Source organism: Sceloporus occidentalis, unplaced genomic scaffold (genome assembly GCF_023333645.1).
Source record: "Sceloporus occidentalis isolate IW3139 unplaced genomic scaffold, rSceOcc1.0.p SCAF_265, whole genome shotgun sequence".
Lineage (NCBI taxonomy): Eukaryota > Metazoa > Chordata > Lepidosauria > Squamata > Phrynosomatidae > Sceloporus > Sceloporus occidentalis.
This window is the reverse complement of record NW_028317245.1, coordinates 787,311-814,711: the sequence shown is the minus strand read 5'-3', so window position 1 is coordinate 814,711 and position 27,401 is coordinate 787,311. Positions and strand designations below refer to the sequence as shown.

Sequence of the window (27,401 nt, the reverse complement as noted above, 5' to 3'; positions counted from 1 at the left end):
TTTAGAAAAGAAATTTGTACAACGGACTCCCTCCTCTATAACTTTCCTAGCTCTATGCGTCCGCTTGCTCTCGCGAGAGGGAGCGGGATTTGCCTTTTCCCCCTGTCAGACTCGAAGCCGCGCCGGCGGTGCTCCGAGCAATGGGAGTGGGGAGGTGAGAATAAACAAGGCACTCGCGCGCGCATCCGTCCAGGCGACATTCCCCCCTCCGCTCCAGCCAGCCTTGGAAGCGGCCGTTTTCATTTCCTAGTTAGGCTCTGTCTCCGCAGAGATGATTCTGGGGGGAGGGGGAGAGAAGAGGGAGAAGAGCCACCTTGGAGGGCGGCGGGGAGACCCGAAGCCTCCTGTAGCCACGCCCCTTCCACCTTCGGACATCTCCGTCATTTAGAACTCTGGACTCGCCCATTCGAACCTGGGGGGGGGGGGGTTTCATTGATTGGTTGCTAGGATCCTGTGACTCCCCTTTCCTTCACTTTTTGGTACGGTCCGCAGTGATTCTAAACTGTCATGGCTTCCACGCCATGGAACTCTGGGAGTTGTAGTTCGCTGTGGTGGCACCAGAGCTACAAACTACAAATCTCTCTCCCTTGACACCACTTTTAACTATCATGGCTCCATCCTATGGAATCCTGGGAGTTGTAATTTCTTGACAGAGCTCCCTGACAGAGAAGGCTCAAAACTGCAAATCCCAGGATTCCATAGCATTGAGCCAGGGCAGTTAAAGTGGTTGTGTTTGTTTGTTTGTTTGTTGCGTGCCTTGGGCTGCATCCACACTGGAGAAATAACCCGGTTTGGCACCGCTTTAACTTGTCTGGGAGGTAAAACATCGATAGTGGGTTGCATATAACCTCTGAGCCTTGGTTTTGTGGTCTTTGAGGCACCGGGTAATGATGATTTCCTGGTCATTCTTCACTTGAAAACCAGCCAGATCGGTTATAAATTGGCACAAATATGGGGGTTTACTTCTCACCCTACCAGCAATAATAATAATAATAATAATAATAATATATTTATCTATATCCCGCCTCTTCCGTTTGGGGATCGAGGCGGATAACAACATTGTGATACACAATATAAAAACAATAAAACCCACAAAACCCTGACCCAACCCTCCCTCCCAAACTATAATCTCCATAATACCCCATAAAACCAAAATTAGTCCCCAAAAAGTGGCCAAATTGGTAGATGAAGGTGACAGAATGCCACTAGATTATTGGGTAAAGGATTCAGTTTCCCCAGAATCTTCTTAGCAGTCCAGCAAAGACAGACATGAAGATGGTATAAAACGTTAGTAAGATTTGACAAGCTAAAGAAGTGGGCAAGATCGCTAGCTGTAATGTTATGGGGTGGTACATCACTGACTTCCATAACTCCATGTCTCAACTCCTTATTAAGTCCAACAAAATCTGCCAATACAGCAAACTATGCAGGTTATTAAATTTTATCCAGTTTGCAGAATTCAGCTGCTCTTGGTGCAGACACTGTTTTTCAGTGTAGGGTTTTGAGGCTTTCTTGATATGCACAACCCTGTTCTTAGGGCTTTTGTATCCCCAACCATCTCTTCCTTTAAATGCAAAATTAAAATAAGTCAATGTGTTATTTGTAGAACCTGTCCAGAGTCCATTGGATAGTGTAGACTATAAATATCCTTTCCCTCTCCTACTTACAGATGCCCCGTCACTGCTCTGCGACTGGCTGCTGCACCCGTGACACACCTGAGACACGCAACCGAGGCATTTCCTTTCATCGGTAAGAACTGATGCCATCTGACCCTATCTCAGTCTCCCATTCAGATCGATGACTATGTTGAACTAAGGGCAGGCTGGGTTTAATCCGCTTCAGTTATGGGAGGGAACTCAGCAGTCCAGCCTATCCTAGGATGTGCCTATGGAGAACTCACTCATAGCATTGCATGTTTCGTCCCAGCCTAACTCAGTTTCATCCTGTATGTTTTCTCACAGACTGCCGAAGGACAATCCCCGACGAGCAGCATGGTTGGAAAACTGTCGGAGAAAGGACATGAGTGGCCAAGGTCTTTGGGACCCTGCCTCTAAGTATGTTTACTTTTGCTCCAAGCACTTTGAGAAGAGTTGCTTCGAACTGGTGGGCACCAGGTAGGTCATCAAAGAATGATAGGGTATGAAGGGTCAGGCAAAGTTTAAATGGTTCAACAGTGTCTTAGATGGCGCATTGGACACTGGTTATGATGCTACTGACAGGTGGACTACAGCTGCAGCTTCCATGTTTTAAAGCCTTCAAGCAGAGAAAGGGTCTTGCCTTCAAGACCTGATAGGATCTGGTGTCTTCAGAGTATTTTCACAAATCCAATTTTTGCATTTAACATCTTTGAGAGTGTGGAGCCTATTTTGGGGGAAGAGTCATGTGGCATCAAATTAGGCAAAATAATGCTGTTAGGAGGCACCCAAAAACAAAACAAAAACCTCCAAAAATAAATGGGACAGTGCCTGCCCTTGGGCTGCAGTCATCAGTAATATAACATTCATCCACTTTAGTAAGAGACTAGGTGCTCATCATGCACAGGGACTGACCGTGTGTCATTTCTCTAGATTTACTATTGTTCAGAGTAGACAGTACTGGATGAGAGAGACCTATAGACTGAACAGTGTAGGACAATATCAAATCTTTATGTGAGAATGAAGAAGAGGGAAGCTGTAATATAGACATCAAAATGTATTCTCCCCATTGTCTTTGTTGGCGGGTGGAGGAGCACAAATCAAAGTATTGTGAGTCACACAGGGCTATTTAATTTGGACCCATGCATTTATAGACATGCAGAGAGTTGAGCACATAATACTGTGGAGCAGAAAGGAAGCTAACACCTTCCAGAATCTTGGAGCATTCAGAAAATCTCATGTTTTTGCCCAGAGGTCCACAATTCAGAGGATCTTCTGCCAGGGAGAAAAGCCAGGCTAGCCAGCCAGCTATTTATTGATTTGATTTTATATATACCCCACCTTTCTCCCAAAAGGATATTCAAGGTGGCTTATAAATGCTACTGGTTTCTTTCTAGTGGTTACCATCGGCTCAAGGAGGGTGCTGTTCCAACTATATTTGAGTTCCATGGCAAGCCACACCCAAAATCAAAGCTAGGCAACTCCAAACTGGCAAAACTAAAGCAGAAGCAAAGGTGAGTACTGACCGTCCAACCCTGTCTTAGGTCCTGCTGAGGTTTACTCTTCAATAAGTGTCACTGTGTTCAGTAGGACCGAGTCCTAGTAAGTAGAACTTACTTAGTAAAAGTAGAACCTGGATTATATGTAGTATGTGGCCTAAATTTGGATCTGGCTATTCCCAGCAGCATCCATTTGTCTGCCTCTTTTTCTATCCTTTCAACAGTCTAGGTCCATTATATGAAAGGATTATTTGCCTGGGACTGCTTAGAGATTTTCTTTACTTTCCATAACTAAGTATGACACTTCCTCTTTTGCGCCATGCAGGTCTGCTTGAGCTTTGTAGTCTGAAGGAGGTATGTGGAGCAAGAACATACCTTAAGTGGGTCCTCAGCATCTGCATGCTTAATTTTCTTTCTTTTTGCCTCCATGTGTGTGGGAGGAAAGTAGCTGTTCTTTCCCACTATTTTCCTGCCTGATCCTAATTCTCTTCCTTTCCTACAGCTGTAATCCTTGCTCAGAGGAGTCACCTCCATTGTGCATGGATATCTCATGCTTCCCAGCACAAGAGCTACCAAGTCCTGGTGCTGCTCCCACTAGTGGTGAGCCTCGAAGCCAGCCCATCCTTCCTGGGCCAGAAGCAGAACCCTTGGCCACTCTGTCAGACATTCCCCAAGAACAGTCTCCAGCTGCTACGGCCCAAGAAGAAGCATCTCCATCTCCAGCTCTCCCTGAACCTGTGGGTGATCCATCCCATCCTGTGTCTCTCTCCCTCTACATGCTGCGCCTCCCTCCCCCTGCTGGTGCCTACATCCAGAATGAGCACAGTTACCAGGTGGGTAGTGCCTTGCTGTGGAAACGACGGGCAGAAGCTGCACTCAGTGCTTTGGGGAAAGCACAGCGGCAATTGCAAGCCTGTCGGCGCCGGGAACAGCGACTCCGCCTGCGGATCTGTGAGCTACAGCGTGAACGACAGCCACACAGTGCTGATGCGCATCGACGACTTAAGGAGCATCTGCAGGTCTTTGAACTACAGCTACTCAATGACCTTGAGTGACTTTGGGATGGGCCAAACCTGACATTTCCCTGATTGGCTCAGTTATGGCTTTGGCTATAGGAGACCTCCATTGGCCAAGCGATGTGTCAGAGCTTGAAGCCATATGAACTAATGGGTCATTTGACACTTGCTTCCTTCCCTTGACCACTCATGTTTACTCTGTATCTGTAAATAAAGGTTGTTTTGTATGAGTGGGATAGTGTCCCAACTCAACTGAAAGTAATGTGGTTGCTTATGCACAAATTCAGGATAGCTATTAACCCACAGCCTTCAGTATAAACAGGCAGGATCATACAATTTCTAATTATGTGGCTGCTCAGCTTTCCTCATGAGAGTCTTGAAATAGTTGTTGGCTGACAAAAAAAGAGCCTTATTATTTTCACCTGAAATATGAGGCAATAGAAGTCTTAATATCTCACAGGCCAGTGTTTTGTCTCCAAAGAGCATCTACATCTGGTTATTACAGTTGGCCCTCTGTATCCACATTTCCCCCCCCCATGGATTCAAGAATCTACGGATTCACAATATTTTTTAAATATATATATTCCAAAAAGCAAACCTTGATTTTGCCATTTTATATAAGGTGCACCATTTTATTATCCCAACGTATTTAATGGGACTTGAGCATCCACGGATTTTGGTATCCACTGGGGGTCCTGGAACCAAAGCTCCGTGGTTACCAAGGGCCCACTGTACTGATCCATACAATATATTTCACCTGATTAATCTGCATCAGACAGAAGAATGGGGTGTTGTGTCAGCCAAGAAAAATACATGCGAAAAATGGCATTGTCTATCAAGAACTGATTCATTAAAATTGGATGGTTTTAGTGAATAAACTAAGCTGCAAGCTTAAGTGGGATTGGTACTGTCACACCTTCTGTATGAAGATGAGTTATGTTTGCTGTAAATTATAGGTCACAGGATGTCGGGGGAGAAACCCGAGACCTTTAAATGCTGAATTTCTATCAGATCCAGCTGGCATGACCAGTGCAGAAACTGCAAAAATTGAAACTTCATTAAGGAAAAATAATCAACTAGTAACACATATTTAAAATTACTTTTAGATGACATTGAAATGATCTTCCCAAATAGATTTGAAGAAACAATAAATTTAATTTGTCACTCCATTTGTTAGCAGGTGTAATGTTGTTTTTAAGTAAGTTTGCCGCTTCCCTTGTTACCCCCAAAGAATTATTTATGTGTTTGTTTCATTTGTACACTGCCTTTCTCCCAAAGTGGGACCCAGAGCAGCTCCCGGAAAGAGTCGCTTAAAAAACAACAACAGGAGAATAAAATTTTAAACGCAATTAAAATAATCACATCAAACAATACAAAATTATTTAAAAGACAACATGCCAATAAAAAGGTTGCCAGCTTATACATTAAAAGCATGCTTAAACAAAAAGGTATGGTGCAAAGAAAGCAGGAAGGCTTTCCAGAGCATAGGAGCAGCTCTCTCATGTCCTCAAGAACAGGATCTAGAGAAAGCCTTCCCCTTCTTAGAACTTGGCAGATTCATATGGGGAGATATAGTCTTTTGAGATATAGTCCAGGTGTAGACCTAGGCCATATAGGGCTTTACAAGTCATGACCAGCACTTTGACTTGTGCCTGGAAATGATTTTAAGACAACATCATGTTCATCCAGGACTTATCTAGTGATGATCCAGGAATGCTCCAGCAGCAAACCATTCCCAGGACTTCCCCGTGAATGGTTTGTTGCTGGAGCATCTCTGGATCTTCACCGGATAAGTCCTGGATGGCCACAATATGTGTGAAAATCTTCACACGATCGCACAAGTATGCCAGGAGTGTGCCTTTTACTCCTGCCATTTTTTCCTCTTGTTCCACTGAAATCTTTAAAATGTCAGCCTGACAAGTTTATCACATTGGAGAATCCTGTGTGGAAACGGGTTTAAATCACCCCACAAAAGTGGGGTGATTTTCACACAAAGTGGTGTTAACCCGAACAGAAAGTAGATGAAAGCTGCTCCTTTTTACTTTTAGAAAATCCCAACATTAAAAAGGAGTGGCTTTTGCCTACTTTCTGTTGAGGTTAACACCAGTTTAACAACGACATGTGTGAAAATCAACCTGCTTTTGTATTTTGTTTTCAGCTTTTAAATCCTGTTTTTTGCATGGGGTTTCCCGTGTGATAAACTCTTGTGACAGCATTTAGCAATGAGAAGCAGTAGGACCACAGGAGGGCAGCTTAGCACAAGGAACGAAAAACAGATTGGACTGGACGAGAGTCTGCTTATCATGGAGGACAGCGTGGCGTAGTGGTCTGAGCGTTGGAGTACAACTCTGGAGGCCAGGGTTCAAATCCTGGCTGGGCCATACAAACCCCACTGGGTGGCCTTGGGCAAGTCACACTCTCTCAGCCTCAGGATGGCCATGGCAACCCCCCTCTGAAGAAACAATAATAATAATAATAGTAACAATTTTTTATTTATATGCCGCCTCTTCCCGTAGGATCGAGGCGGCTTACAATCACAACAAAATACAATACAATAATACAATAACAACGTCCAATACACAAATAAACTACAACTCTAATAAATTCATACGGTATCAATTATATTTATATAAACATGGCATGAAAACCCGCAAGGGGTTCCTCCTTAGAGTCTCCATAAGTTGGACATGACTTGAAGGCACACAACAACAACAGCAACAACAAGAAATCTCTGACCATGGGCTGCATCCACACTGGAGAAATAACCCGGTTTAGCACCGCTTTAACCCTTTCTAGCTCAAGGCTATGAAATTCTGGGAACTGGAGTTTGTTGTGGGGCCCAGAGCAGAGCTCAAACTCCAGTTCCCAGAATTTCATTGCCTTGAGCCAGAAAGAGTTAAAGCGGTGCCAAGCCGGGTTATTTCTCCAGTGTGGAAGCAGCAAGAGAGAGAGAGGAGGCGAATGGAAAAAAGAGCCAGCCCCTCTTTGACTTTTACTTTCGTTTGTGGCAGAAAACAAAGAGGAGGAAGGCGACAGGGAAAGAGGTAGGTTCCCTCCCCACTTTCACTACCTTTTCCCAAAATTATTCAGAATGGAAGGTCTTTCAGGGAAACCAGACGTCCTCCATTTCCCGGACGCGCCCTCCATTCCAGCCTTCTTCTGCCCACAGCATCCTCCATTTGGAGCAAGGCTAAGAAGCATGGGTTGATACAGTATTTCTATAGTACTGTTTTTAGCTTGCCTTTTGGAATGACCTCCTTTTTTTCCTTTTTCCTGGAAAGGTCCTGCATTTTGCAGTGCCTTGTCCTCCTTTTTTGCAGTTGGGACATCTGGTCACTTTGGCTGAAAGGGGACTTTGAGAGAGAAAGAAAGAGAGGCTCCCATTCCTGGGCTGCAAGTGGAGACATTTATTCTATTCTCTGTTTTAATGCCTTAAAAGGCAGTCTGGCAGGACTGAATATCTTTCTCTCCTCTCTGTGTAAGAGCCATAAGAGAGATGCTGCATCTACATGGCAGCATTAACGCAGTTTGGCACCACTTTAACTGCCCCGGCTCAGTGCTGTGAGGTTCTGGGATTTGGAGTTTTGTGAAAGACTTTGCTTCCTCTGTCAGAGAGTTCCCAACAAACTACGAATCTCAGGATACCATAGGATTGAGCCATGGCAGTTAAAGCGGTGTCAAATCTACATCTCACTGACTCTGAAACAGGCGTTTATCACACAGGACAGATCTCATGGACAAACTTGATTTAAAGTGGGGGGGGAACCCTCAAAAGTTGGTTGTTTTTCACACGATGTTCAGGGTTAACCCGAACAGAAATAAGAAATAACCTGCAAAAGCGGGTAGTTTTTCAAATGATGTTTGCGTCAATGAGAAATAACGTGACATTAATCCAAATGCAAAGTCAACAAAACCCATTACTTTTTACTTTCAGGAACCTCCCGAAAGTAAAAAAGAGTGTGTGTTGTTGACTTTGCATTCAGAGTAATGGCGCCTTATTTCTCATTGACGCAAACGTCGTCCAAAAAACTACAAACTGAAGCAGGTTTTAAAATCCCGATTCTGCACGGGATTTAACCAATTTGGCTCCATGTAATAAAGCAAATTGCACTAAAAGAATTGTGGGTTTCCATGGCCAAGCAGAGATTTCAGTCCTGATCTCCCAGAGTCCTAATCCAACACTCATACAACTGCAGTGGTCCCTCCGCATTTGCTGGGCTTAGGGATGAAGGACCCCCATGAATGTGGAAAAAACACAAATAAAAAACCACTATTCTTTTTACCTAAAATAACACCTCTCTAGGAATCGCCAGGTCCTCCAGTGCAACTCTATGGTCAGAGGTTGTTCATGGAATCATGGTGGAGGACCAACAAATGCCTAGAGATGTGTTTTCTCTAGGAACCTCTAGGTTCCCCAGCACAAGTCAATGGTCAACATCTGGCAGATTTGCGCTGGAGGAGCTAGAGATTCCTAGACAGAACATATTAATCAAAACCGCAAATAATCAGATCCACAAAAGTCAAAACCAGAAATGTGGAGGGCCAACTGTATACACCATGCTAGCTTTTAGCTATTTGGTTTGTATTCCACTTTTCTCTCAGAACTGGAGTTCAAGAAGGCTCACAATAAGATCCAAAAGAGAAGAGATTTTTTTAAAAAGTCAAGAAGTTATAAGGAAAAAAACACAATTAAAGAAGTTTGAATTCTTAAATTTATTGAATTTATTACATTAATAAATAAAAATACAACATTAATCCTTCAAAAGCTCTTTTGCATCACACATAGACAGTTCCCTCGTCAGTTTTTCAACCTTCCTCTCCCTTCCTCTAATTTTCTTTTTCTTGGATCCCTCATAACATCTCTTTTCTCTTTTCCAGAAACTTCCCTGGTGCCAAGATGTCCAACAGCGTCCGCTGTAAACTGGTTGACTATATCGATGACCTACGACATGACGAGTATAAGAAATTTAAGATGCACCTTGAAGAATATCCAATTGAGGAGGGCTACAAGCCCATTCGGCGCAGTAAGACTGAGAAGGCAGATGCCACTGAGATTGCGCGACTCATGGTCTGGGCATATGAGGAGGCCAAGGCATTGCAGATGGCAGTCAGCATCTTTGAGAGAATAAATAGGAAGGATCTGTCGGAAAGAGTCAGAAGAGAGATGCCATCATGTAAGTCAAACAGACAAAAACAGAAATCTCTGCACACAGCCACAGTGCAGGTATTTCAGGGCTTTCTTCCTCTTTAGTAATCAATTACAATTTTGTCAGTTTTCTAATCAATAGATATACATGAAACATGCTTGAGAAAGGCACACATGCTTTCTATTGGTATGTAGGTCCTCCCACCTTCCCCAGAGTCTACCCCAAATTCAAGTTATGCGACAAACTCAATCATTTATATTATTAAATATAAATATATATTTCAAAGAGGCAAGAGATTTTAGAGATTCCAGTGTTCTCCTAGGATTCAGATTCCTAAGGAAGTGTAACTGGAGACATACAGGATTTCTGTGATACAGGATTTATTTACAGCTCTAGATGCACGGCATTTAATTCAGCCATCCATATTGATTGCACCCTACTTTAGTTTATAATATCTTTATTCAGAATAAACAAACTAACAAACACACAAGAAAAATAATTTTACATCTAAATCACCATAAAAAATGTTCTACTTATAACCTCATCCTAACCATGTTTAAAATATCCAATAACATCAAATAAAGTGATGATATCTTTATTGGGCTAACCCAGTGCTTCTCAATTATTTTCTGTCATGCCCCCCCTAGGAAGAAGAAAACATTTTGCGCCCCCCACGCAACTGTAAATAGTATCATTTGTCTATAAAATTGTTATCAGTACACCTCTGCATAACACTGTATCCTGAGCCTCGCGCCCTCCTTTACGGAGCCTTGCGCCCCCCGGGGGGGCCCGCCCCACTATTTGAGAAGTACTGGGCTAAACAAATGAAGGTATCACTGTTTTGTGGATTTTTTATGTTGTTGGATTTGCTATGTGGCCAACATAGCTACCCCCAGGCATTTAAAATACAGTATATCATCAAACAGAATCAAACAGCTTGAACAATCTCCTAGAAGCAAATTTCTAGAAAGCATCCTTCCTTTGATTAACAAAATCCATATTATTTCTCATTAATGCCCATATTAACACCCATTCACAGTCCCATTTCTCCCCAGATTCTCATTTTATTGCACCCAACTGACTCAAATAACAAAAGTGTCTAATCTTAATTGTTCTTCTTGCATTGGTTATAGAAATAAGAAGGAAAGCAAATTTGATTTTTCTTTTTAAAAACAAGAATGACCATTTGTTTCTTAATAGATTTCCGGCAGAGTACAAAGCCTTTGACCAAGGAGGAAGAAAGAAGAAAGAATGAAAAAATATGTTCAAATCTCTACGACAAGTTTTTTGGGACTGAGAAAAAAGGTGAGTTGTCGGCAGATGTATGTAAGATGCTGAAGGAATGGAAGACCGCTAGACAATATGGCTTTAGCAGAAATAGGCAGAAAGAAAGTAAACCTGTAGCTTAGAAAAGCAGAGTTAACCTTTTTGAACTGCGGCACCCAGAATTACTCAACCCGAATGACCAGCTTCCATTCTGGTTGGCCAATTCTGAGACCTGTAGTCCAGAAATAAAGTAATTTTTCTTATAGCGTATGCTTATAGAGGCATACTGTTTCTTAATGGTAAGTGTATGTCTCATATATACTCAACTATAAGTTGACCTTATAGTAAAGGGCAGGTTTGGGGGCCAAACTTTTGGATTTTGATATGACCCGTGGATAAGTCAAGGGTGAAACTTAGGGGCATGTCACAAAGGATGTGAAGGATGAACCAAAGAAAAATGTTGCCAAAGAACTTACAAAATTCCAGCAGACATAACTTTTTGTGCTCACCCTAAAAACTGGATGAATGAGAAACTGGAGGACACTGGAGCTTTTTCTAGGTGCTCCAAGGAGGGATTCTTACCTTTTACCATGGGATGGTTCCTTTTTTTGATAAGAGTTAAAATATAGTACCAACACACCAACACACCAATACTAAAATTGACTAAAATTTCTAGACTTATACATGAGTATATACAGTAAATAAGTACTATAATAATAGCTTTATACTGGAATCCTACATGACCGTAGTGTACTATGTAGCACCGTAATGATGTTGTACATAGTGTGACCCTTACCCAGCCCAACGTACTAGTAAGCAGCCTATGAGTTGTGTAGGGATCGTGAATATGTAGCAGTTATGAATGTTGGGCTGTAGGTTACCTATTGTCAATTTCCCAACAGGATCCAATCATGAACATTACTAGTGCTACTACTACTACTACTGCTTTGTATTTGTCATCATCATTGTTGTATTTCAGGAATTTGTTTTGGCAAAAAAAAATTATGCAAAAATAGTATTTTGTGCAAATTTTTGCACCGAGGGATCTTTTTTTTTTTTTTTTTTTAGTGTCCCAAAATGTGTATATGTATACACCCAGTAAAAACAGACAAACCTTCTTGTAATCTTGTCTAGTGGGGAGAAAATGTTTGAAATATTTCCTTCTCATGTACAAAGAATAAAATAAGTAAAGATTTTGATTGCAAGTAATTAACTGTAAGAGAAGGGAATGGCTTTTAAGGTACTTAACCTGGAATTTTGTCCAAACCCCTCTATTTATTCTTTAAGAAATGGTACATTTAAAAAAAAAAAAACAGATGTACCATTAAATCTCCACTGCTCTTAAAATCATAGAGTATCATAGTCTTTGCTTTGGCATGACCCTGTTCTCTGTTTTTACTAAATCTGTGAACCCAGAGTTAGTCATACTTAGAGTATAACAATGAAAATAAATGAAATTTAACGAAGTTATAACTTGTTTTCAACAGGTTGACTCATAAGTATGGCTACATTTGGATTCAGCCCAATATGCCAGTGGACTAGGAAACATCACACTAACCTTCTCTCTGTTTTTGCTTTTCAGTGGAGGTGACATTGGATCCCAAGACCGCCTTCCCTACCCTTGTCCTTTCTGAGGATCGAAAAAGTGTACATCTGGGCAGCCATGCCCAGCCTCTTCCCGACAACCCTGAGCGCTTCCGTTTTATTCCATGTGTCCTGGGAGCAGAAGGAATTGATTCTGGGACTGTGGAATGGGTGGTGGAAGTGGGCAAGGCCAAATCGTGGGCCATAGGTGCTGTCCGGAAATCAATAGACAGAAAGGGGTACCCGTACCTCACTGCTACTGAAGGTTGTTGGCTCCTGAAATTGAATGAGGGAGAATACGAGGCTTCTACCACCCCTTCCACCATTCTTCCACTGTGGAAATCTCCACAAAGTATCAAGATACACCTGGAGTATGATTTTGGCATCCTTACCTTTTATGATGCTAAATCCATGGAGCGTCTCTTCACCTTCAACTATCCTTTCTCCGAGGTTATGTTTCCTTTTTTACAAGTCTGGGACACAGAGATCCCCCTGAAAATCTGTCCTTGTGATTAATAGAGCACATTCTCAAAATATGCTAATTAATAATTATATGTCTAATATAATAAATTTAATATCAAATAAATAGAATATCTAATAAAGATATGTCTAATTAACCATTTGTAAGCCGCTCTGAGAGCCTTTTGGCGGGGTATAAATACTCTTAATAAATATAATACACACATACACACTTACCTGGAAGTAAGTCTCATCAAACTTCAGGGAATATACTTCTGAGCAGACACATAGGATCATGCAATAACTATAATTTGGTTTTTCCATCCTCCCCCTACCCCCATCTGATCTGTTGTAATTGTAAAACAGGGTGGCTCTATGTATAATACAGGATGAAGTGCTAGATTCAAACTCTCATCACCTCAAAACCACATAGCTAGTGGCAGGGATTATGGGAGTTGTAGTCCAACATATTTGGAGGTTATTGGGTTAAAGAGGGCTGCTGCTGTACGTGAGTCAAATTCAGTGTTTCCAGGATTAGACCATTGACAAAGTCTCACTTTTAGATAATTCTTTCCGTAAGCTGAGATCTCTCAACAGGGCAATTTGTTCCTGTGATACAGATACACGAAGAATTCAGAACAAAATGTGAACTGATAGGGATGGGTGAGAAATCTCTTGGGTTCTGTACTAGTACATCAGCTACTTGCTGTAAAACTGCTGTCAACCCCCACCCCCAAAAAACCCAACACACCCTTTCTGGGGAAACCTACTCCTATTACTAGCCAAACAAGTAGTGGAATCTGTGTGTATCAAGACAAATAGTTATGAAGTATTCCTTTGCATATACAGTGGAGCCTCCCCATACGTGGACCCCCCCCTGAATATAGGGGAAAACGTGTATGCCCAAACCCCATTTGTTTCAATGGGGGAGTGTTCCCTCGTTCGACGCATGTGCCATTCTGTTTCTGGCGGCTTAGCCTTCCGCATAAAGTTAAAGCCACATATAGTGTGCCCGCATATGGCGCAGGTGCACTGTACATTTGTCAATAAGATGCTTAATGCAAAACTTCATTATAGCTTATTGAAGTCTTACTTGTATATTTCCTTTTATTTGTCCATACTGTTATTGTTATTAGTAATAGCAGAGAATGTTAACAGTCACAATGGATTTGCAGACATGGAACTGGGTCCCTTTCACATCATGCAATTATAGCACTATGATTCCACTCTAACTGCCATGACAACATCCTGTGGAAGCCTGTATGCCTCAGGATTTATCAGCCTTATTGCATTTAATTTATTTTCAAAAGCAAATATGTACTCCTAGTAATAGAGTTACTTTGGGATGTTCCAGCAAACAGTTTCAAAAGCCAGGGCCTGGAGCTTTTGTGACTTTTCAACAATTTCCTTCCCTTTGTAGCCTTTAATCGTTCTCCACAAGTCACACCACTGACCAAAGACTGATTGTTGTAACTTGGCAATAAAAATATAATAGCAACAAACCTTTGCTGCTCTTTTATGCTAGTATCCACAATCCTAGCTAACCAAACACCCATATTATTTTCACTTGTTTATCTATGCTACAAAGTTGTCTTAAAAACTAACAGATTTCTTGGAGGATCCACTTTTGTTTGTGACATAACATGAAGAAGCTAAAGGTTTCCTGACAGAGCTGGCCCAAAGGTGGAGTTTGTATAACCTCTGGATTTTTCTCAAAGTATGTAGTATTAGCTTTATATTATAATGCTTGGCTTTTTCTTCTCCTTCTGTGGCTCATCTACATTATGCAAGATGTATTTTTGCATCTTAGCATCGATGCTTAATTGTCGTCACTTCTCCCAACCTCATTTGTGCCTATTCACAGCTAAGCATATTCTGTCAGCCACATGCAGCTCCACTGTGAATTAAAATGGCAGGCAGGCAGGAAGTGTCTGAAAATTATTTGTGTCCACACATAACTGTTTCTGCACATTATTTTGGGGGGCTATCAACCAAAAGAAGCAGACATACACATTTCTATTTCTATTGCCACCTATTCCCACTGGCGTTGTTGTCACATGTGGTCTCTGGCTAGTGAAGAAGCTTTGGGGTGCTGCATGGCTCTTATTGCAAGCTACAATCGTGCCTTTAAATAAATTTATATATTTAAATATGTACTGCTTGCCCTTTCCCTCAACAATAAAACATATAACGCCTCCACTGGTTTTTAGATAAATGAACTGTGAACTATCCCTCCCTCTGCCCTCCCCACAGGCTTGCATTGTACTTTTTTACAATCACTTACCGTCTGAATCCCTTTGGTTCTTGTATCTTGCAAAGTTTCCTGAAAACAATATTTATTTATTAGTGTCATTAAAAGTCCTTCATATGTCCAGTGCAGCCTTCAGCCCTTTCACTAGATCTATTAGCAATAAGGCCTGCTTGCTCACCCTCTACTGAAATGTACTTCCATGCAAAGGCACGCAAATCAGATGGTCACACATCCAACAATGCACACCCTCATGGATACCCAGAAGCTGCAAATCCATTTTCTGCAACGTGTGAGATGCCTTTTGCAAACCCCCCCCCCGCCCAAAAAAAGACTGAATTCTTATGAACTGAATTTGATAGGATCACATTTTACACGTGTGGAATGAGGGGTATTTTTATATAGACATACCCTAAGATTTAAATTTGGAATAATGTTATTTATAATTATTTTATTTATTTATATCCTGCCTTTCTCTCAGTATAGAAACTCACTAAATCAAGACTGGACTGGACTGTTTCCTAAAATGAAAACACTACTCAAACAAAACATTTGGAAGAGATAATGCCGTCTAATTAACCAAAACGATCAATGTACTTCATTCCCTTGAAGAAAAGGAAGGGTTGGACTGACCTAGAAGTCTTCTGAGTCCAATCAAAGAACCCAAACTCTCAAGAGAAAATAAATCATGTTTATATTGGTTTGGAAAATCTTAAAGAGTAATGACTCCCCAATGTATCATCCTCTTGGATCTACAACAAAGGCACAGGATTTTTTTTAAAATATATTGTTTGTAGTTGAGATATAAAATAAAAAGTGAACTATGCATGAGATTTTTTCCTTTAGTATGCCTGGACTTCTGCTGAAGAAAATATGAAAGGACGCTTCATCATTTTGAGGTCTGTTCGTAAATATATTTTATATGTAGAGTACCTTCTTGGTTTCCTACCCATCTAGCTATCCTCCCATATTTGCTTTTATCTATTTCTTCCTCTCTCTCTTATCTTTCTACTTCATTTTGTTGCCTCGGCCTAAACTAGACTAGCAACCAATGGTCCTACTATTATAAATACAACCACAGAATTGTATGTGCTAGCAGCCGTGTTTACAATTTTGTGCATAGAAATGGGTCTTGGAAAATATCCAGTCTGGTGCCCTGTTCAATTGAGGACTGGCAATACAAGAGGCTAGTACATCACTCTTAGAATGGCCAGTCAATCTATTTAAATAAAGAACCTCCAGAGCAGGAGAACCCACACTCTTCTAAGGAAGGAAGGAAGGAAGGAAGGAAGGAAGGAAGGAAGGAAAGAAAGAAAGGAAGGAAGAAAGAAAGAAGTGGTAACACGCCTGTACCTGTGATATTTGCCTAGAGGAGAGCATTTTTACACTTTTAACTTGTCATGCAAGTTTTACCTGCTGCCTGAAATTTTCTTTTCCGCACAACTATTGGGGATACATGAAGCTTGCCTTTTTATTTGGCTGCCCCACTTCAAGGATTTGTCTTGGCAGCTTGACACAGCTGCCAGGGACATCATATCACCATTGTTTGTTTGTTTAGTGCCATCATTGTACATGGTGCTTTATAGCTAAAAGAACAGGTGGGGCAAATGACTGGAAGAACTTAAATAAGCTAGATTTTCACTTTTGTGTATTATCACCTCTTCCCATTTTCAGATATAAAACATGGAGCAGATCGAAAATCAAACTAGGATCCCTGAATTTGTCTTCCTGGGTTTCTCTGCCTTCCCTGAGCCCCACCTGGTGTTTTTTCTCCTGTTTCTGGCAATATATCTCACTGCTCTGCTGGGCAATGGGTTTATCCTGACCACTGGATGGCTGGATTCTGGCCTCAACACACCCATGTACTACTCCATCCAACATCTCTCATTCCTGGACATCTGCAACATATCGGTCACGCTGCCCCACATGCTGAAGAATCTAGTGTCTGAGAAAAAGACAATATCTATCCAGGACTGCCTGGCCCAGCTTTACTTCATTGTGGCTTTTCTGGGTATTGAGTGTCTCCTCTTGGCTGTAATGGCATATGACCGCTATCTCGCCATCTGCCACCCGCTTACGTATGCTGTCTTCATGAATAGGAAACTGTGCACTGGGTTGGTGGCAGCCTCCTGGACCTGTGGGCTCCTCAATGCTGTGATGCACACAGCCATGACTGCGCAACTGCCCTTCTGTGCTTCTCACAGCCTTGACCATTTATTCTGCGATGTTCCACAGCTTCTCAAGCTATCCTGCCAGGACACATTCCTGAACCAGATCACATTGTTCGTGGTCACCTTTCTGCTTGGTATCAGTCCTTTTCTATGCATCGTAGCTTCCTACATCCACATTGTGGTAGCAATCCTGAGGATTCGCACCACCCAGGGCCGCCGCAAAGCATTCTCCACCTGTTCCTCACATCTCATAGTGGTTAGCCTGTTCTATAGCACCTGCATGTTCAATTACAACCGTGCTAGAGCCAGCCATTCAGTACTGATAGACATCTTGGCATCTGTGCTGTACAATGTTGTGACTCCAATGCTGAACCCAATCATTTATTCCCTGAGAAACAAAGAGATGAAGGAAGCTCTGAAACGTATACTCAACCCAAAAAATGCCATCCTCTTTCTAGTGCCAGCTTATTAGCCCAATTCCATGTGTTTTATTGCTGGAGACCATGAGTAGGGGTCTAAACACTAAACAAGCAAAAGGTAAGCATAAATATGATATATATTGTGCCCTGTATATGGACAACATCATTATTTAGAAGATCACATGTTACTGCTGAAGAAGATACATTGGTAAAAAACGTTTTGCCTTTTTTCTCCATATTCTTGGATTTTTGCATTTTTTTGCCTATGATATGTTATTACTATTGTATGTCAGTCTGTCTGAGTTTATTCTAATGTATTCTATATTGTTCTGTTTGTTATTAAATGTGTTGTTATTACTTGGTTGTTGTTGCTTTGGGGGCCAAGTTCATTCCCTTTGTTTTGTGACTTGCTCTAGTTGCATGCGAGAGAACTCAGATACATGACCTCAAAAATAAGCCACAGTAAACTAGCTGTTCCATCCACCTTCTGCTATTTATGCTGAGTAGCTATCCCAGCTGATGTCTCAGAAAACAACTTGGGTTGACAGTTCAAATGCATCCCAGGTCCTGGGTTTTCATAGCCAAAATGGGAGACATAGGCACAGCCTTTGCTGATGTTCCACGGAGCAGAGATGGATGATGTCTTTAAGCACCACCCATATTTGTTGGGAGCATACCATTCAAATAAAAAAAAGATAAATCACAAAATCTAACAAATGAGATGAAGCAGGAAGGGGAAAACATTTCTGGAAAATCAATACTAGACTGGGACAGTACAGCTGGAAGCAAACAGGGGTAAATTTCAAGGCAGTGATCTCACCCTGAGATTCCTTCCTTTGTCCTGCAACCTGGAGAAGAAGGAATAGGCTTTGAGGCTCAGGGCCAGGCCCTGAGATGTGGGGACCCTGGTGGGCATTGCCCTACTGGTTAGGAGAAGCAACACATGCTCAAAGTGCTTTTAATTTGAGAGTAGAATTCATCTGAACCACCAATGAGGGAGGAGTTTTTAACATTAGTGGACTGGGTAAAGGTGAATGTCTATGGCTTTGTTAATAATCTCTCTAGCTACCCAGCTAATGATCTCAGTCATATTCTTCCTTTCCTCCAGTGATGTCAGTAACACACACATGGCTCCCCACCTTGTTCTCCTTCACAGCCTTGTGACTAAGGTCAGCATGACTGAGAGTGACTAGCCTAAGGTCACCCAGTGTCTTTCATGGACGATCACAAGCCAGAACCCAGGCTTAATCTAACACTTTCTCTTTTAGTATTATCTTCAGCTGGGGCTGGTAGTGTTAATTCCTGATGCTGTGTCCAGGTCCATGAGGGATTCAATTAAAAGTTTTCCTGATTCATAGCCTCCCTGTCTGACTATCTGCTTGTCTGCCTTTTTCTTTTCCTCAACATTTGTACATATGACATTTAGACACACTTATATGGAGATCAACCAAAATTAACACAGTGGGATTCATTTCCATGTGAACATGCTCAGAATTGGTCTATGCTATAGAAAGCCCATGGTCTGGTCAGGATAGGGTTCTTCAGCCTGCTTGGGGGGGGGGGGTGAGGCATTCCCCTCTTGGACCATGGGTCACTGACATACAGTGCACTCATCATGGCTATAATGATGCCAACAGTACCCAACAATGCACTAGCACCACCCTGTCAAAGGTTAAAGCAGAAAAACCTATGGAGTGGCCTATGAGACTCATCAGAAGGTATCTCCTCCTCAATCCTGGAAATATATAAAGCCTTCATGGACTTGCATCAGAAGGTTGCCACTGTTGAATAGCAGTCTCCTTTCTTCAGGACATCCCAAAGAATTTTCTTCTCTGTCTTTTGCAGGTCTCCCGCATAGACTTCAAATGGGGCATTCTCAGTGATTTGATCACCAGTAATCCAGTATCACCTTGAAAATAAAAGAGGAACTAGTAGAATTGGGAAACACCTATTCTCCCACAGACCCAAGAACAAGGCTGCCCACCATCAATGCTTCAACTATAGTTCACCCAATGTTACTGAGGTCAACTCTCACTTTGACTCTCTCCTGGTTACATTTGCATCTGCCACAAACAACACCGCAGATATCCCCATAGTAGCTTTTCAGAACTTTGTACTATTTCAATACAAAAAGATGTCTTGTGGCCCCTCAAAGACTAGCCAGTATATTTCAACATAAGCTTTTATGGACTTTGCACACACACACACACTCCCCAAAAAGACCAAATTCCTGTGAATGGCATGTGATAGGACCACATTTTACACACGCTATTTTAATTTGTTGTCTGCCTTATTTTATTGAATGTTAACATGTATTAATATGTATTATATTTATTTTTGTAGAATGTATGCCATAGGCAGCTTTATTGTATCTATTTTAATAATAATAATAATACATTTTATTTATAGACCGGTATTCCGCAATGATCATAGCGGTGTACAGTAAAAATTGCAATATAATACAAAAAATTGCAAGGCCTCTCTCCCCCTCAAGATGGTGGTCGGGGGGAGGGCTCTTAGTCTTTCCAGGCCAGGCCTCGTCTCTCCCCCTCAAGATGGTGGTCGGGGGGAGGGCTTTTAGTCTTTCCAGGCCAGGCCTCGTCTCTCCCCCTCAAGATGGTGGTCGGGGGGAGGGCTCTTAGTCTTGCCAGGCCAGGCCTCGTCTCTCCCCCTCAAGATGGTGGTCGGGGGGAGGGCTCTTAGTCTTTCCAGGCCAGGCCACGTCTCTCCCCCTCAAGATGGTGGTCGGGGGGAGGGCTCTTAGTCTTTCCAGGCCAGGCCACGTCTCTCCCCCTCAAGATGGTGGTCGGGGGGAGGGCTCTTAGTCTTTCCAGGCCAGGCCACGTCTCTCCCCCTCAAGATGGTGGTCGGGGGGAGGGCTCTTAGTCTTTCCAGGCCAGGCCTCGTCTCTCCCCCTCAAGATGGTGGTCGGGGGGAGGGCTCTTAGTCTTTCCAGGCCAGGCCACGTCTCTCCCCCTCAAGATGGTGGTCGGGGGGAGGGCTCTTAGTCTTTCCAGGCCAGGCCACGTCTCTCCCCCTCAAGATGGTGGTCGGGGGGAGGGCTTTTAGTCTTTCCAGGCCAGGCCTCGTCTCTCCCCCTCAAGATGGTGGTCGGGGGGAGGGCTCTTAGTCTTTCCAGGCCAGGCCTCGTCTCTCCCCCTCAAGATGGTGGTCGGGGGGAGGGCTCTTAGTCTTTCCAGGCCAGGCCTCGTCTCTCCCCCTCAAGATGGTGGTCGGGGGGAGGGCTCTTAGTCTTTCCAGGCCAGGCCTCGTCTCTCCCCCTCAAGATGGTGGTCGGGGGGAGGGCTTTTAGTCTTTCCAGGCCAGGCCTCGTCTCTCCCCCTCAAGATGGTGGTCGGGGGGAGGGCTCTTAGTCTTGCCAGGCCAGGCCTCGTCTCTCCCCCTCAAGATGGTGGTCGGGGGGAGGGCTCTTAGTCTTTCCAGGCCAGGCCACGTCTCTCCCCCTCAAGATGGTGGTCGGGGGGAGGGCTCTTAGTCTTTCCAGGCCAGGCCACGTCTCTCCCCCTCAAGATGGTGGTCGGGGGGAGGGCTCTTAGTCTTTCCAGGCCAGGCCACGTCTCTCCCCCTCAAGATGGTGGTCGGGGGGAGGGCTCTTAGTCTTTCCAGGCCAGGCCTCGTCTCTCCCCCTCAAGATGGTGGTCGGGGGGAGGGCTCTTAGTCTTTCCAGGCCAGGCCACGTCTCTCCCCCTCAAGATGGTGGTCGGGGGGAGGGCTCTTAGTCTTTCCAGGCCAGGCCACGTCTCTCCCCCTCAAGATGGTGGTCGGGGGGAGGGCTCTTAGTCTTTCCAGGCCAGGCCACGTCTCTCCCCCTCAAGATGGTGGTCGGGGGGAGGGCTCTTAGTCTTTCCAGGCCAGGCCACGTCTCTCCCCCTCAAGATGGTGGTCGGGGGGAGGGCTCTTAGTCTTTCCAGGCCAGGCCTCGTCTCTCCCCCTCAAGATGGTGGTCGGGGAGAGGGCTCTTAGTCTTTCCAGGCCAGGCCTCGTCTCTCCCCCTCAAGATGGTGGTTGGGGGGAGGGCTCTTAGTCTTTCCAGGCCAGGCCACGTCTCTCCCCCTCAAGATGGTGGTCGGGGGGAGGGCTCTTAGTCTTTCCAGGCCAGGCCACGTCTCTCCCCCTCAAGATGGTGGTCGGGGGGAGGGCTCTTAGTCTTTCCAGGCCAGGCCACGTCTCTCCCCCTCAAGATGGTGGTCGGGGGGAGGGCTCTTAGTCTTTCCAGGCCAGGGCTCGTCTCTCCCCCTCAAGATGGTGGTCGGGATAAAATAAATTTTAATTTATTGTATGTACATCGCTAGGTAAATTTACAGTGCTATACAGTGGACCCTTGTTGTCCGCTGGGGTTTGGTTCCATGAACCCATGTGAATAAGAAAATCCGTGTATGCTCAAGTCCCATTAAATACATTAAATACAATGGCATAGCAAAATGGTGTCCCTTATAGATAGGGTTGCCATATCCCGCTGGGGGGCGGGACAATCCCGGTTTGGGCGGTGCCCTCCCGGTCCCAGTCCGGTTTGGTGCCCAAACCGGGACGGCCCCGCCCACCGCGGCCACCTCAGCCCCTGCGGCGGCTCCAAGGCCTTGCTGAGGCCTGGGAAGGCTCTCTGCGGTTGGAGCTCCAGCCGCGGAGATGCTCCTTTCCGGGCCCCAGCGAGGCCTTTGAGGCGGCTCCGCAGTCGGAGCTCCGGCCGCGGGGTCCTCAAGGCCTCCGCAAGGCCTAGTAGGAGGAGGAGGCCGCTTCCCACCGCGGCGATCGCCGCGATGAGGGGCGGCCCCCACCTCCTTCCCGGCCTGGGAGCCGGCCGAGGCTTCCTCCCAGACCGGGAGGAGGAGGAGGACGCTTCCCCTCGTGGCGATCGCCGCGATGAGGGGCAGCCCCCGCCTCCTTCCCGGCCTGGGAGCCGGCCGAGGCTTCCTCCCAGACCGGGAGGAGGAGGAGGCCGCTTCCCACAGCGGCGATCGCCGCGATGAGGGGTGGCCCCCGCCTCCTTCCCAGCCTGGGAGCCAGGCCCAGGCTTCCTCCTAAGCCGGGGAGGAAGTGGAGACTGCTTTCATCGCGGCGATTGCCGCGATGAGGAGCGGCCCCCGCCTCCTTCCCAGGCTGGGAGCAGGCCTAGGCTTCCTCCCAAGCCGGGAGGAGGACGAGCCTGCTTGGCATCGCGGCAATGGCCGCGATTCCAAGCAGCCCCCGTTCCTCCTCCCGGCTTGGGAGCCGGCCTAGGCATCCTCCGAAGCCGGGAGGAGGAGGAGGAGGAGGACAGGGTTTGAAAATGTAGGACTTTTCTTTAATTTCCTAGCCAGGAAATTTAAAAAAAAAAAGTCCTACATTTTCAAACCTGGTCCTACATTTGTCCCGGTTTGGAGGTCCTCCATTATGGCAACCCTACTTATAGAACATGGGGAGATCATGGTTTGATACTTGAAATTTATACTTTTTTGAATATTTTCAAGCCGTGGATGCTTGAATCCGTGTATAAAAAAATCCATGGATAAGGAGAGCCAATTGTATAAATAAAACTTAATAACAACAACAACATGGAAAATGGAGTATTTTCATACAGACATGCCCTAAGATTTAAATTTGGCATAAATTACTATTATTTATTATTACTTTATTTATTTATATCCTGCCTTTCTCTCAGTATAGAAACTCACTAAATCAAAAGACTGGACAGGAATTTTCCTAAAATGAAAACACTACTCAAACAAAGCATTTAGAAGAAATAATGCTGTCTAATTTACGTACTTCATTCCCTTGAAGAAAAGGATGGGTTGGACTGACCTAGAAGTCTTCTGAGTCCAATCAAAGAACCCGAACTCTCAAGAGAAAATAAATCATGTTTATATTGGTTTGGAAAATCTCAAAGAGTAATGATTTCCCCATGTGAATCAATCACAGTAGCACACAATAGAATTATATCATCCTCTTGGATATACAACAGACACAGGAATATTTTTTTAAAGGTATTGGGGTTTGTAGTTTAGATACCGAATAAAAACGGAAGTACTGTATGCATGAGATTTTTTTCCTTTAGTATGACTGGACTTCTGCTGAAGAAAATATGAAAGGACACTTCATCATTTTGAGGTCTGTTGGTAAATAAATTTTATATGTAGAGTACCTTCTTGGTTTCCTACCCATCTAGCTATCCTCCCATATTTTCTTTTATCTATTTCTTCCTCTCTCTCTCTTATCTTGCCACTTCATTTTATTGCCTCGGCCTAAACTAGACTAGCAACCTATGGTCCTACTATTATAAATACAACCACAGAATTGTATGTGCTAGCAGCCGTGTTTATAATTTTGTGCATGGAAATGGAATCATGCATTTGGAATGGGTCTTGAAAATATCCAGTCTGGTGCCCTGTTCAATAGAGGATTAGCAATTCAAGAGGCAAGTACAGCACTTGTAAAAATGTCCACCCAGTATCTTTAAATAAAGAACCTCCGGAGCAAGAGAACCCACAATCTCCTAAGGAAGGAAGGAAGGAAGGAAGGAAGGAAGGAAGGAAGGAAGGAAGAGACAGCATTCATATATCTGTAATATTTGCACGGAGGAGGTCATATTAACACTTTTAACTTGTCATGCAAGTTTTACCTGCTGCCTGAAATTTTCTTTTCCGCAAAACTATTGGGGATACATGAAGCTTGCCTTTTTATTTGGCTGCCCCACTTCAAGGATTTGTCTTGGCAGCTTGACACAGCTGCCAGGGACATCATATCACCATTGTTTGTTTGTTTAGTGCCATCATTGTACATGGTGCTTTATAGCTAAAAGAACAGGTGGGGCAAATGACTGGAAGAACTTAAATAAGCTAGATTTTCACTTTTGTGTATTATCACCTCTTCCCATTTTCAGATATAAAACATGGAGCAGATCGAAAATCAAACTAGGATCCCTGAATTTGTCTTCCTGGGTTTCTCTGCCTTCCCTGAGCCCCACCTGGTGTTTTTTCTCCTGTTTCTGGCAATATATCTCACTGCTCTGCTGGGCAATGGGTTTATCCTGACCACTGGATGGCTGGATTCTGGCCTCAACACACCCATGTACTACTTCATCCGACATCTCTCATTCCTGGACATCTGCAACATATCGGTCACGCTGCCCCACATGCTGAAGAATCTAGTGTCTGAGAAAAAGACAATATCTATCCAGGACTGCCTGGCCCAGCTTTACTTCATTGTGGCTTTTCTGGGTATTGAGTGTCTCCTCTTGGCTGTAATGGCATATGACCGCTATCTCGCCATCTGCCACCCGCTTACGTACGCTGTCTTCATGAATAGGAAACTGTGCACTGGGTTGGTGGCAGCCTCCTGGACCTGTGGGCTCCTCAATGCTGTGATGCACACTGCCATGACTGCGCAACTGCCCTTCTGTGCTTCTCACAGCCTTGACCATTTATTCTGCGATGTTCCACAGCTTCTCAAGCTATCCTGCCAGGACACATTCCTGAACCAGATCACATTGTTCCTTGTCACCCTTCTGTTTGGCGTCAGTCCTTTTCTATGCATCCTAGCTTCCTACATCCACATTGTGGTAGCAATCCTGAGGATTCGCACCACCCAGGGCCGCCACAAAGCATTCTCCACCTGTTCCTCACATCTCATAGTGGTTAGCCTGTTCTATAGCACCTGCATGTTCAATTACAACCGACCTAGTGGTAGCCATTCAGTACTGATAGACATCTTGGCATCTGTTCTATACAATGTGGTGACTCCAATGCTGAACCCAATCATATATTCCCTGAGAAACAAAGAGATGAAGGAAGCTCTGAAATGTATACTCAACCCAAAAAATGCCATCCTCTTTCTAGTGCCAGCTTATTAGCCCAATTCCACGTGTTTTATTGCTGGAGACCATGAGTAGGGGTCTAAACACTAAACAAGCAAAAGGTAAGCATAAATATGATATATATTGTGCCCTGTATATGGACAGTATCATTATTTATTTATTTATTTATTTATTTATTATTTAGGTATTTATATCCCGCCCTTCAGCCCTAATGGCTCTCAGGGCGGCTTACAATTATTATTTTTAATCAGACAGTTCCCTGCCCTCAGGCTTACAATCTAAAAGACACGAAACAAAAGGAGAAGGGAATGATGGAGGGAAAGGGGATGAGGTCCAGTGGTTCTTCTCTCCCTCTGAGGCCTGGACCAAGGCAGATTGATTGGAGGGAGGGCTCTTCCTTCTTCCAGGCTGGCCCTGATGGAGCTGGACCTGCCTGGTGAACTCCCTCTCAGGCCAGCAGATTTAGAAGATCACACTTTAATACTGAGGAAGATAGGATGGTTCAAAACATGTTTAGTTTTGATTTTGTATTTTTCCCCTCCATATTCTTGGATTTTTGCATTATTTTGCTTATGATATATTATTACTACTGTATGTCTCTCAGCCTGAGTTTATTCTAATGTATTCTATATTGCTCTAATGTATTCTATATTGCTCTATATTGCTCTATTCTATATTGCTCTGTTTATTATAATGTATTCTATATTGCTCTATTGCTTCTATTAACTTAATTGTTGTTGCTTTGGGGGCCAAGTTCATTCCCTTAATTTTGTGACTTGCTCTAGTTGCATGCGAGAGAACTCAGATTCATGACCTCAAAAATAAGCAACAGTAAACTAGCTGTTTCATCCACCTTCTGCTATTTATGCTATTTATGCTGAGTAGCTATAGGCATTATACAATGGACTAAGTGCATCACATACAATCATTGATCAAGTCATATTGAATTCCCACCAGTATCCTTAAAGCATAATAGTAAACCTGGGTGGTGTTAGACTACAGTGCCTTTAACATTTGACCATTGGCCATGCTCGTCGTTTTTCCTCTAAAAATCCCAATGGCCTTAATTACAGAATGGGAATTATAGGGTGCACCGAATGTTGCTGGACTGCCACTTCCGTCATACTTCACTTTTGGTTATACTACCCCAGGCTGCTATGAGGTGCAGTCCAATAACATGTGAAGGACCTAAGCCTAATGCCTAGTTCCTACTAGATAAAAAGTGAACGTATAGAAATGTGGCTTTCCCAAATTCCAGCTGAATAGGTCTACTCAGGTTCTAACAATTGAATGGAGGCTAATATCTTCACAATATTTTTCAAGTATCTTGTCATGCATTTTTTCAAAAGCTGATCCTTAAAACACTACTGAAATAACCCTGCACTGGAAATACATTGCCTTTGGAAATGAAGAACTCTTCAGGACAAATTATGTGTGGTGCTATTTTTGATTTAAAAATAGGTGTACATTAAGTATTTTGGCAAGCCATACTTTTTCTGTTCATTCCCAGTATAATCAGACACTTTTTATAGCACCTTTTTAGGTTGGTTTATTTTAACCCAGAATAAAATACCTTAAAAGCACCAGATCCTGTTTGATCTTAGAAACTAAGCAAGGTCAGCTCTGCTTAATACTTGGATGGGAGACCACCAGTTGCTATAGACTATATTTCAGAGGAAGGAACTGACAACACCATTTATGAGCATTACCTGCCTAAGAAAACTCTATGAAATTAAAGGGCGTTGCCATAAGTCAACAAGTGAACTGAAGGCACACACAGAAACATAAAATCAAAATTAATGGGAATAATCTGGGACTTTTCAATCAGTCTAAATGTGTCCTTAGTTGCTTGTAAATATTTCTATTTTGCTTTACATTATAATTTTATTTAATCTCTCATGCAGTTACCCTAGGAGTTGCCTTTAGTTGCTCTATAGTAGCCTCACTAAATGCTGAAGGAGAAATATCATAGGATTCAAGTGCTGCTTTGTTTTGTGATGAATGTGTAGTTGGTGCATAAAATAACCCTTCCTTCTTGAAATTTTCTTTTGAAAAATTCTGAAATACAAAAAATAATTGCAAAATATGCAAAATGTTCTTAATATTGCTCAATGGGGGAAAACCTTTGAAACTGGTCACTCTTACATG

At 43.5% G+C, this 27,401-nt stretch overlaps 4 protein-coding genes across 9 annotated transcripts; all 4 read left to right on the top strand.

Annotated features, from left to right (window-relative positions):
* The first annotated feature begins 88 nt into the window (after nt 1-88).
* Nucleotides 89-4,411, top strand: LOC149275812 (THAP domain-containing protein 7-like). 5 transcript variants are annotated; one of them, XM_089504285.1, is made up of 5 exons: nt 89-154; nt 1,670-1,749; nt 1,962-2,054; nt 3,032-3,148; nt 3,636-4,411. In XM_089504285.1, exons 2-5 carry the CDS (start codon nt 1,670-1,672, stop codon nt 4,186-4,188), a joined length of 843 nt encoding a protein of 280 aa, XP_089360411.1. In that variant the 5' UTR covers nt 89-154; the 3' UTR covers nt 4,189-4,411. The 5 variants fall into 5 exon arrangements, with proteins under 5 accessions (XP_089360411.1, XP_089360408.1, XP_089360412.1 ...); XM_089504282.1 differs by having other exon boundaries at nt 1,962-2,114; XM_089504283.1 differs by lacking the exon at nt 89-154 and adding an exon at nt 345-479 and having other exon boundaries at nt 1,962-2,114.
* A 2,723-nt stretch (nt 4,412-7,134) lies between these two features.
* Nucleotides 7,135-12,763, top strand: LOC149275811 (erythroid membrane-associated protein-like). 2 transcript variants are annotated; one of them, XM_089504289.1, is made up of 4 exons: nt 7,135-7,193; nt 9,047-9,323; nt 10,497-10,601; nt 12,145-12,763. In XM_089504289.1, the coding sequence occupies exons 2-4, from the start codon at nt 9,047-9,049 to the stop codon at nt 12,660-12,662; spliced, it is 900 nt and encodes a 299-aa protein (XP_089360415.1). In that variant the 5' UTR covers nt 7,135-7,193; the 3' UTR covers nt 12,663-12,763. The 2 variants fall into 2 exon arrangements, with proteins under 2 accessions (XP_089360415.1, XP_089360414.1); XM_089504288.1 differs by having other exon boundaries at nt 7,164-7,193; nt 9,028-9,323.
* A 3,684-nt stretch (nt 12,764-16,447) lies between these two features.
* Nucleotides 16,448-17,538, top strand: LOC149275810 (olfactory receptor 5V1-like). The gene has a single exon (XM_089504328.1). The coding sequence runs from the start codon at nt 16,537-16,539 to the stop codon at nt 17,494-17,496; it is 960 nt and encodes a 319-aa protein (XP_089360454.1). The 5' UTR covers nt 16,448-16,536; the 3' UTR covers nt 17,497-17,538.
* A 5,600-nt stretch (nt 17,539-23,138) lies between these two features.
* LOC149275809 (olfactory receptor 5V1-like) lies at nt 23,139-27,397 on the top strand. The gene is made up of 2 exons (XM_089504276.1): nt 23,139-23,548; nt 24,321-27,397. The coding sequence occupies exon 2, from the start codon at nt 24,330-24,332 to the stop codon at nt 25,287-25,289; it is 960 nt and encodes a 319-aa protein (XP_089360402.1). The 5' UTR covers nt 23,139-23,548; nt 24,321-24,329; the 3' UTR covers nt 25,290-27,397.
* The last annotated feature ends 4 nt before the right edge of the window (nt 27,398-27,401 follow it).

What these genes read in the sequence shown, in the direction of transcription:
- LOC149275812 (XM_089504282.1), top strand. Translation starts at nt 1,670, where the DNA reads ATGCCCCGTCACTGCTCTGCGACTGGCTGCTGCACCCGTGACACACCT. An exon ending in CGAGGCATTTCCTTTCATCG is followed by an intron (nt 1,750 to 1,961) that starts GTAAGAACTGAT and finishes GTTTTCTCACAG; the next exon opens with ACTGCCGAAGGACAATCCCC. An exon ending in AAACTAAAGCAGAAGCAAAG is followed by an intron (nt 3,149 to 3,635) that starts GTGAGTACTGAC and finishes CCTTTCCTACAG; the next exon opens with CTGTAATCCTTGCTCAGAGG.
- LOC149275809 (XM_089504276.1), top strand. Translation starts at nt 24,330, where the DNA reads ATGGAGCAGATCGAAAATCAAACTAGGATCCCTGAATTTGTCTTCCTG.
- LOC149275810 (XM_089504328.1), top strand. Translation starts at nt 16,537, where the DNA reads ATGGAGCAGATCGAAAATCAAACTAGGATCCCTGAATTTGTCTTCCTG.
- LOC149275811 (XM_089504289.1), top strand. Translation starts at nt 9,047, where the DNA reads ATGTCCAACAGCGTCCGCTGTAAACTGGTTGACTATATCGATGACCTA. An exon ending in CAGAAGAGAGATGCCATCAT is followed by an intron (nt 9,324 to 10,496) that starts GTAAGTCAAACA and finishes GTTTCTTAATAG; the next exon opens with ATTTCCGGCAGAGTACAAAG. An exon ending in TTTTGGGACTGAGAAAAAAG is followed by an intron (nt 10,602 to 12,144) that starts GTGAGTTGTCGG and finishes TTTGCTTTTCAG; the next exon opens with TGGAGGTGACATTGGATCCC.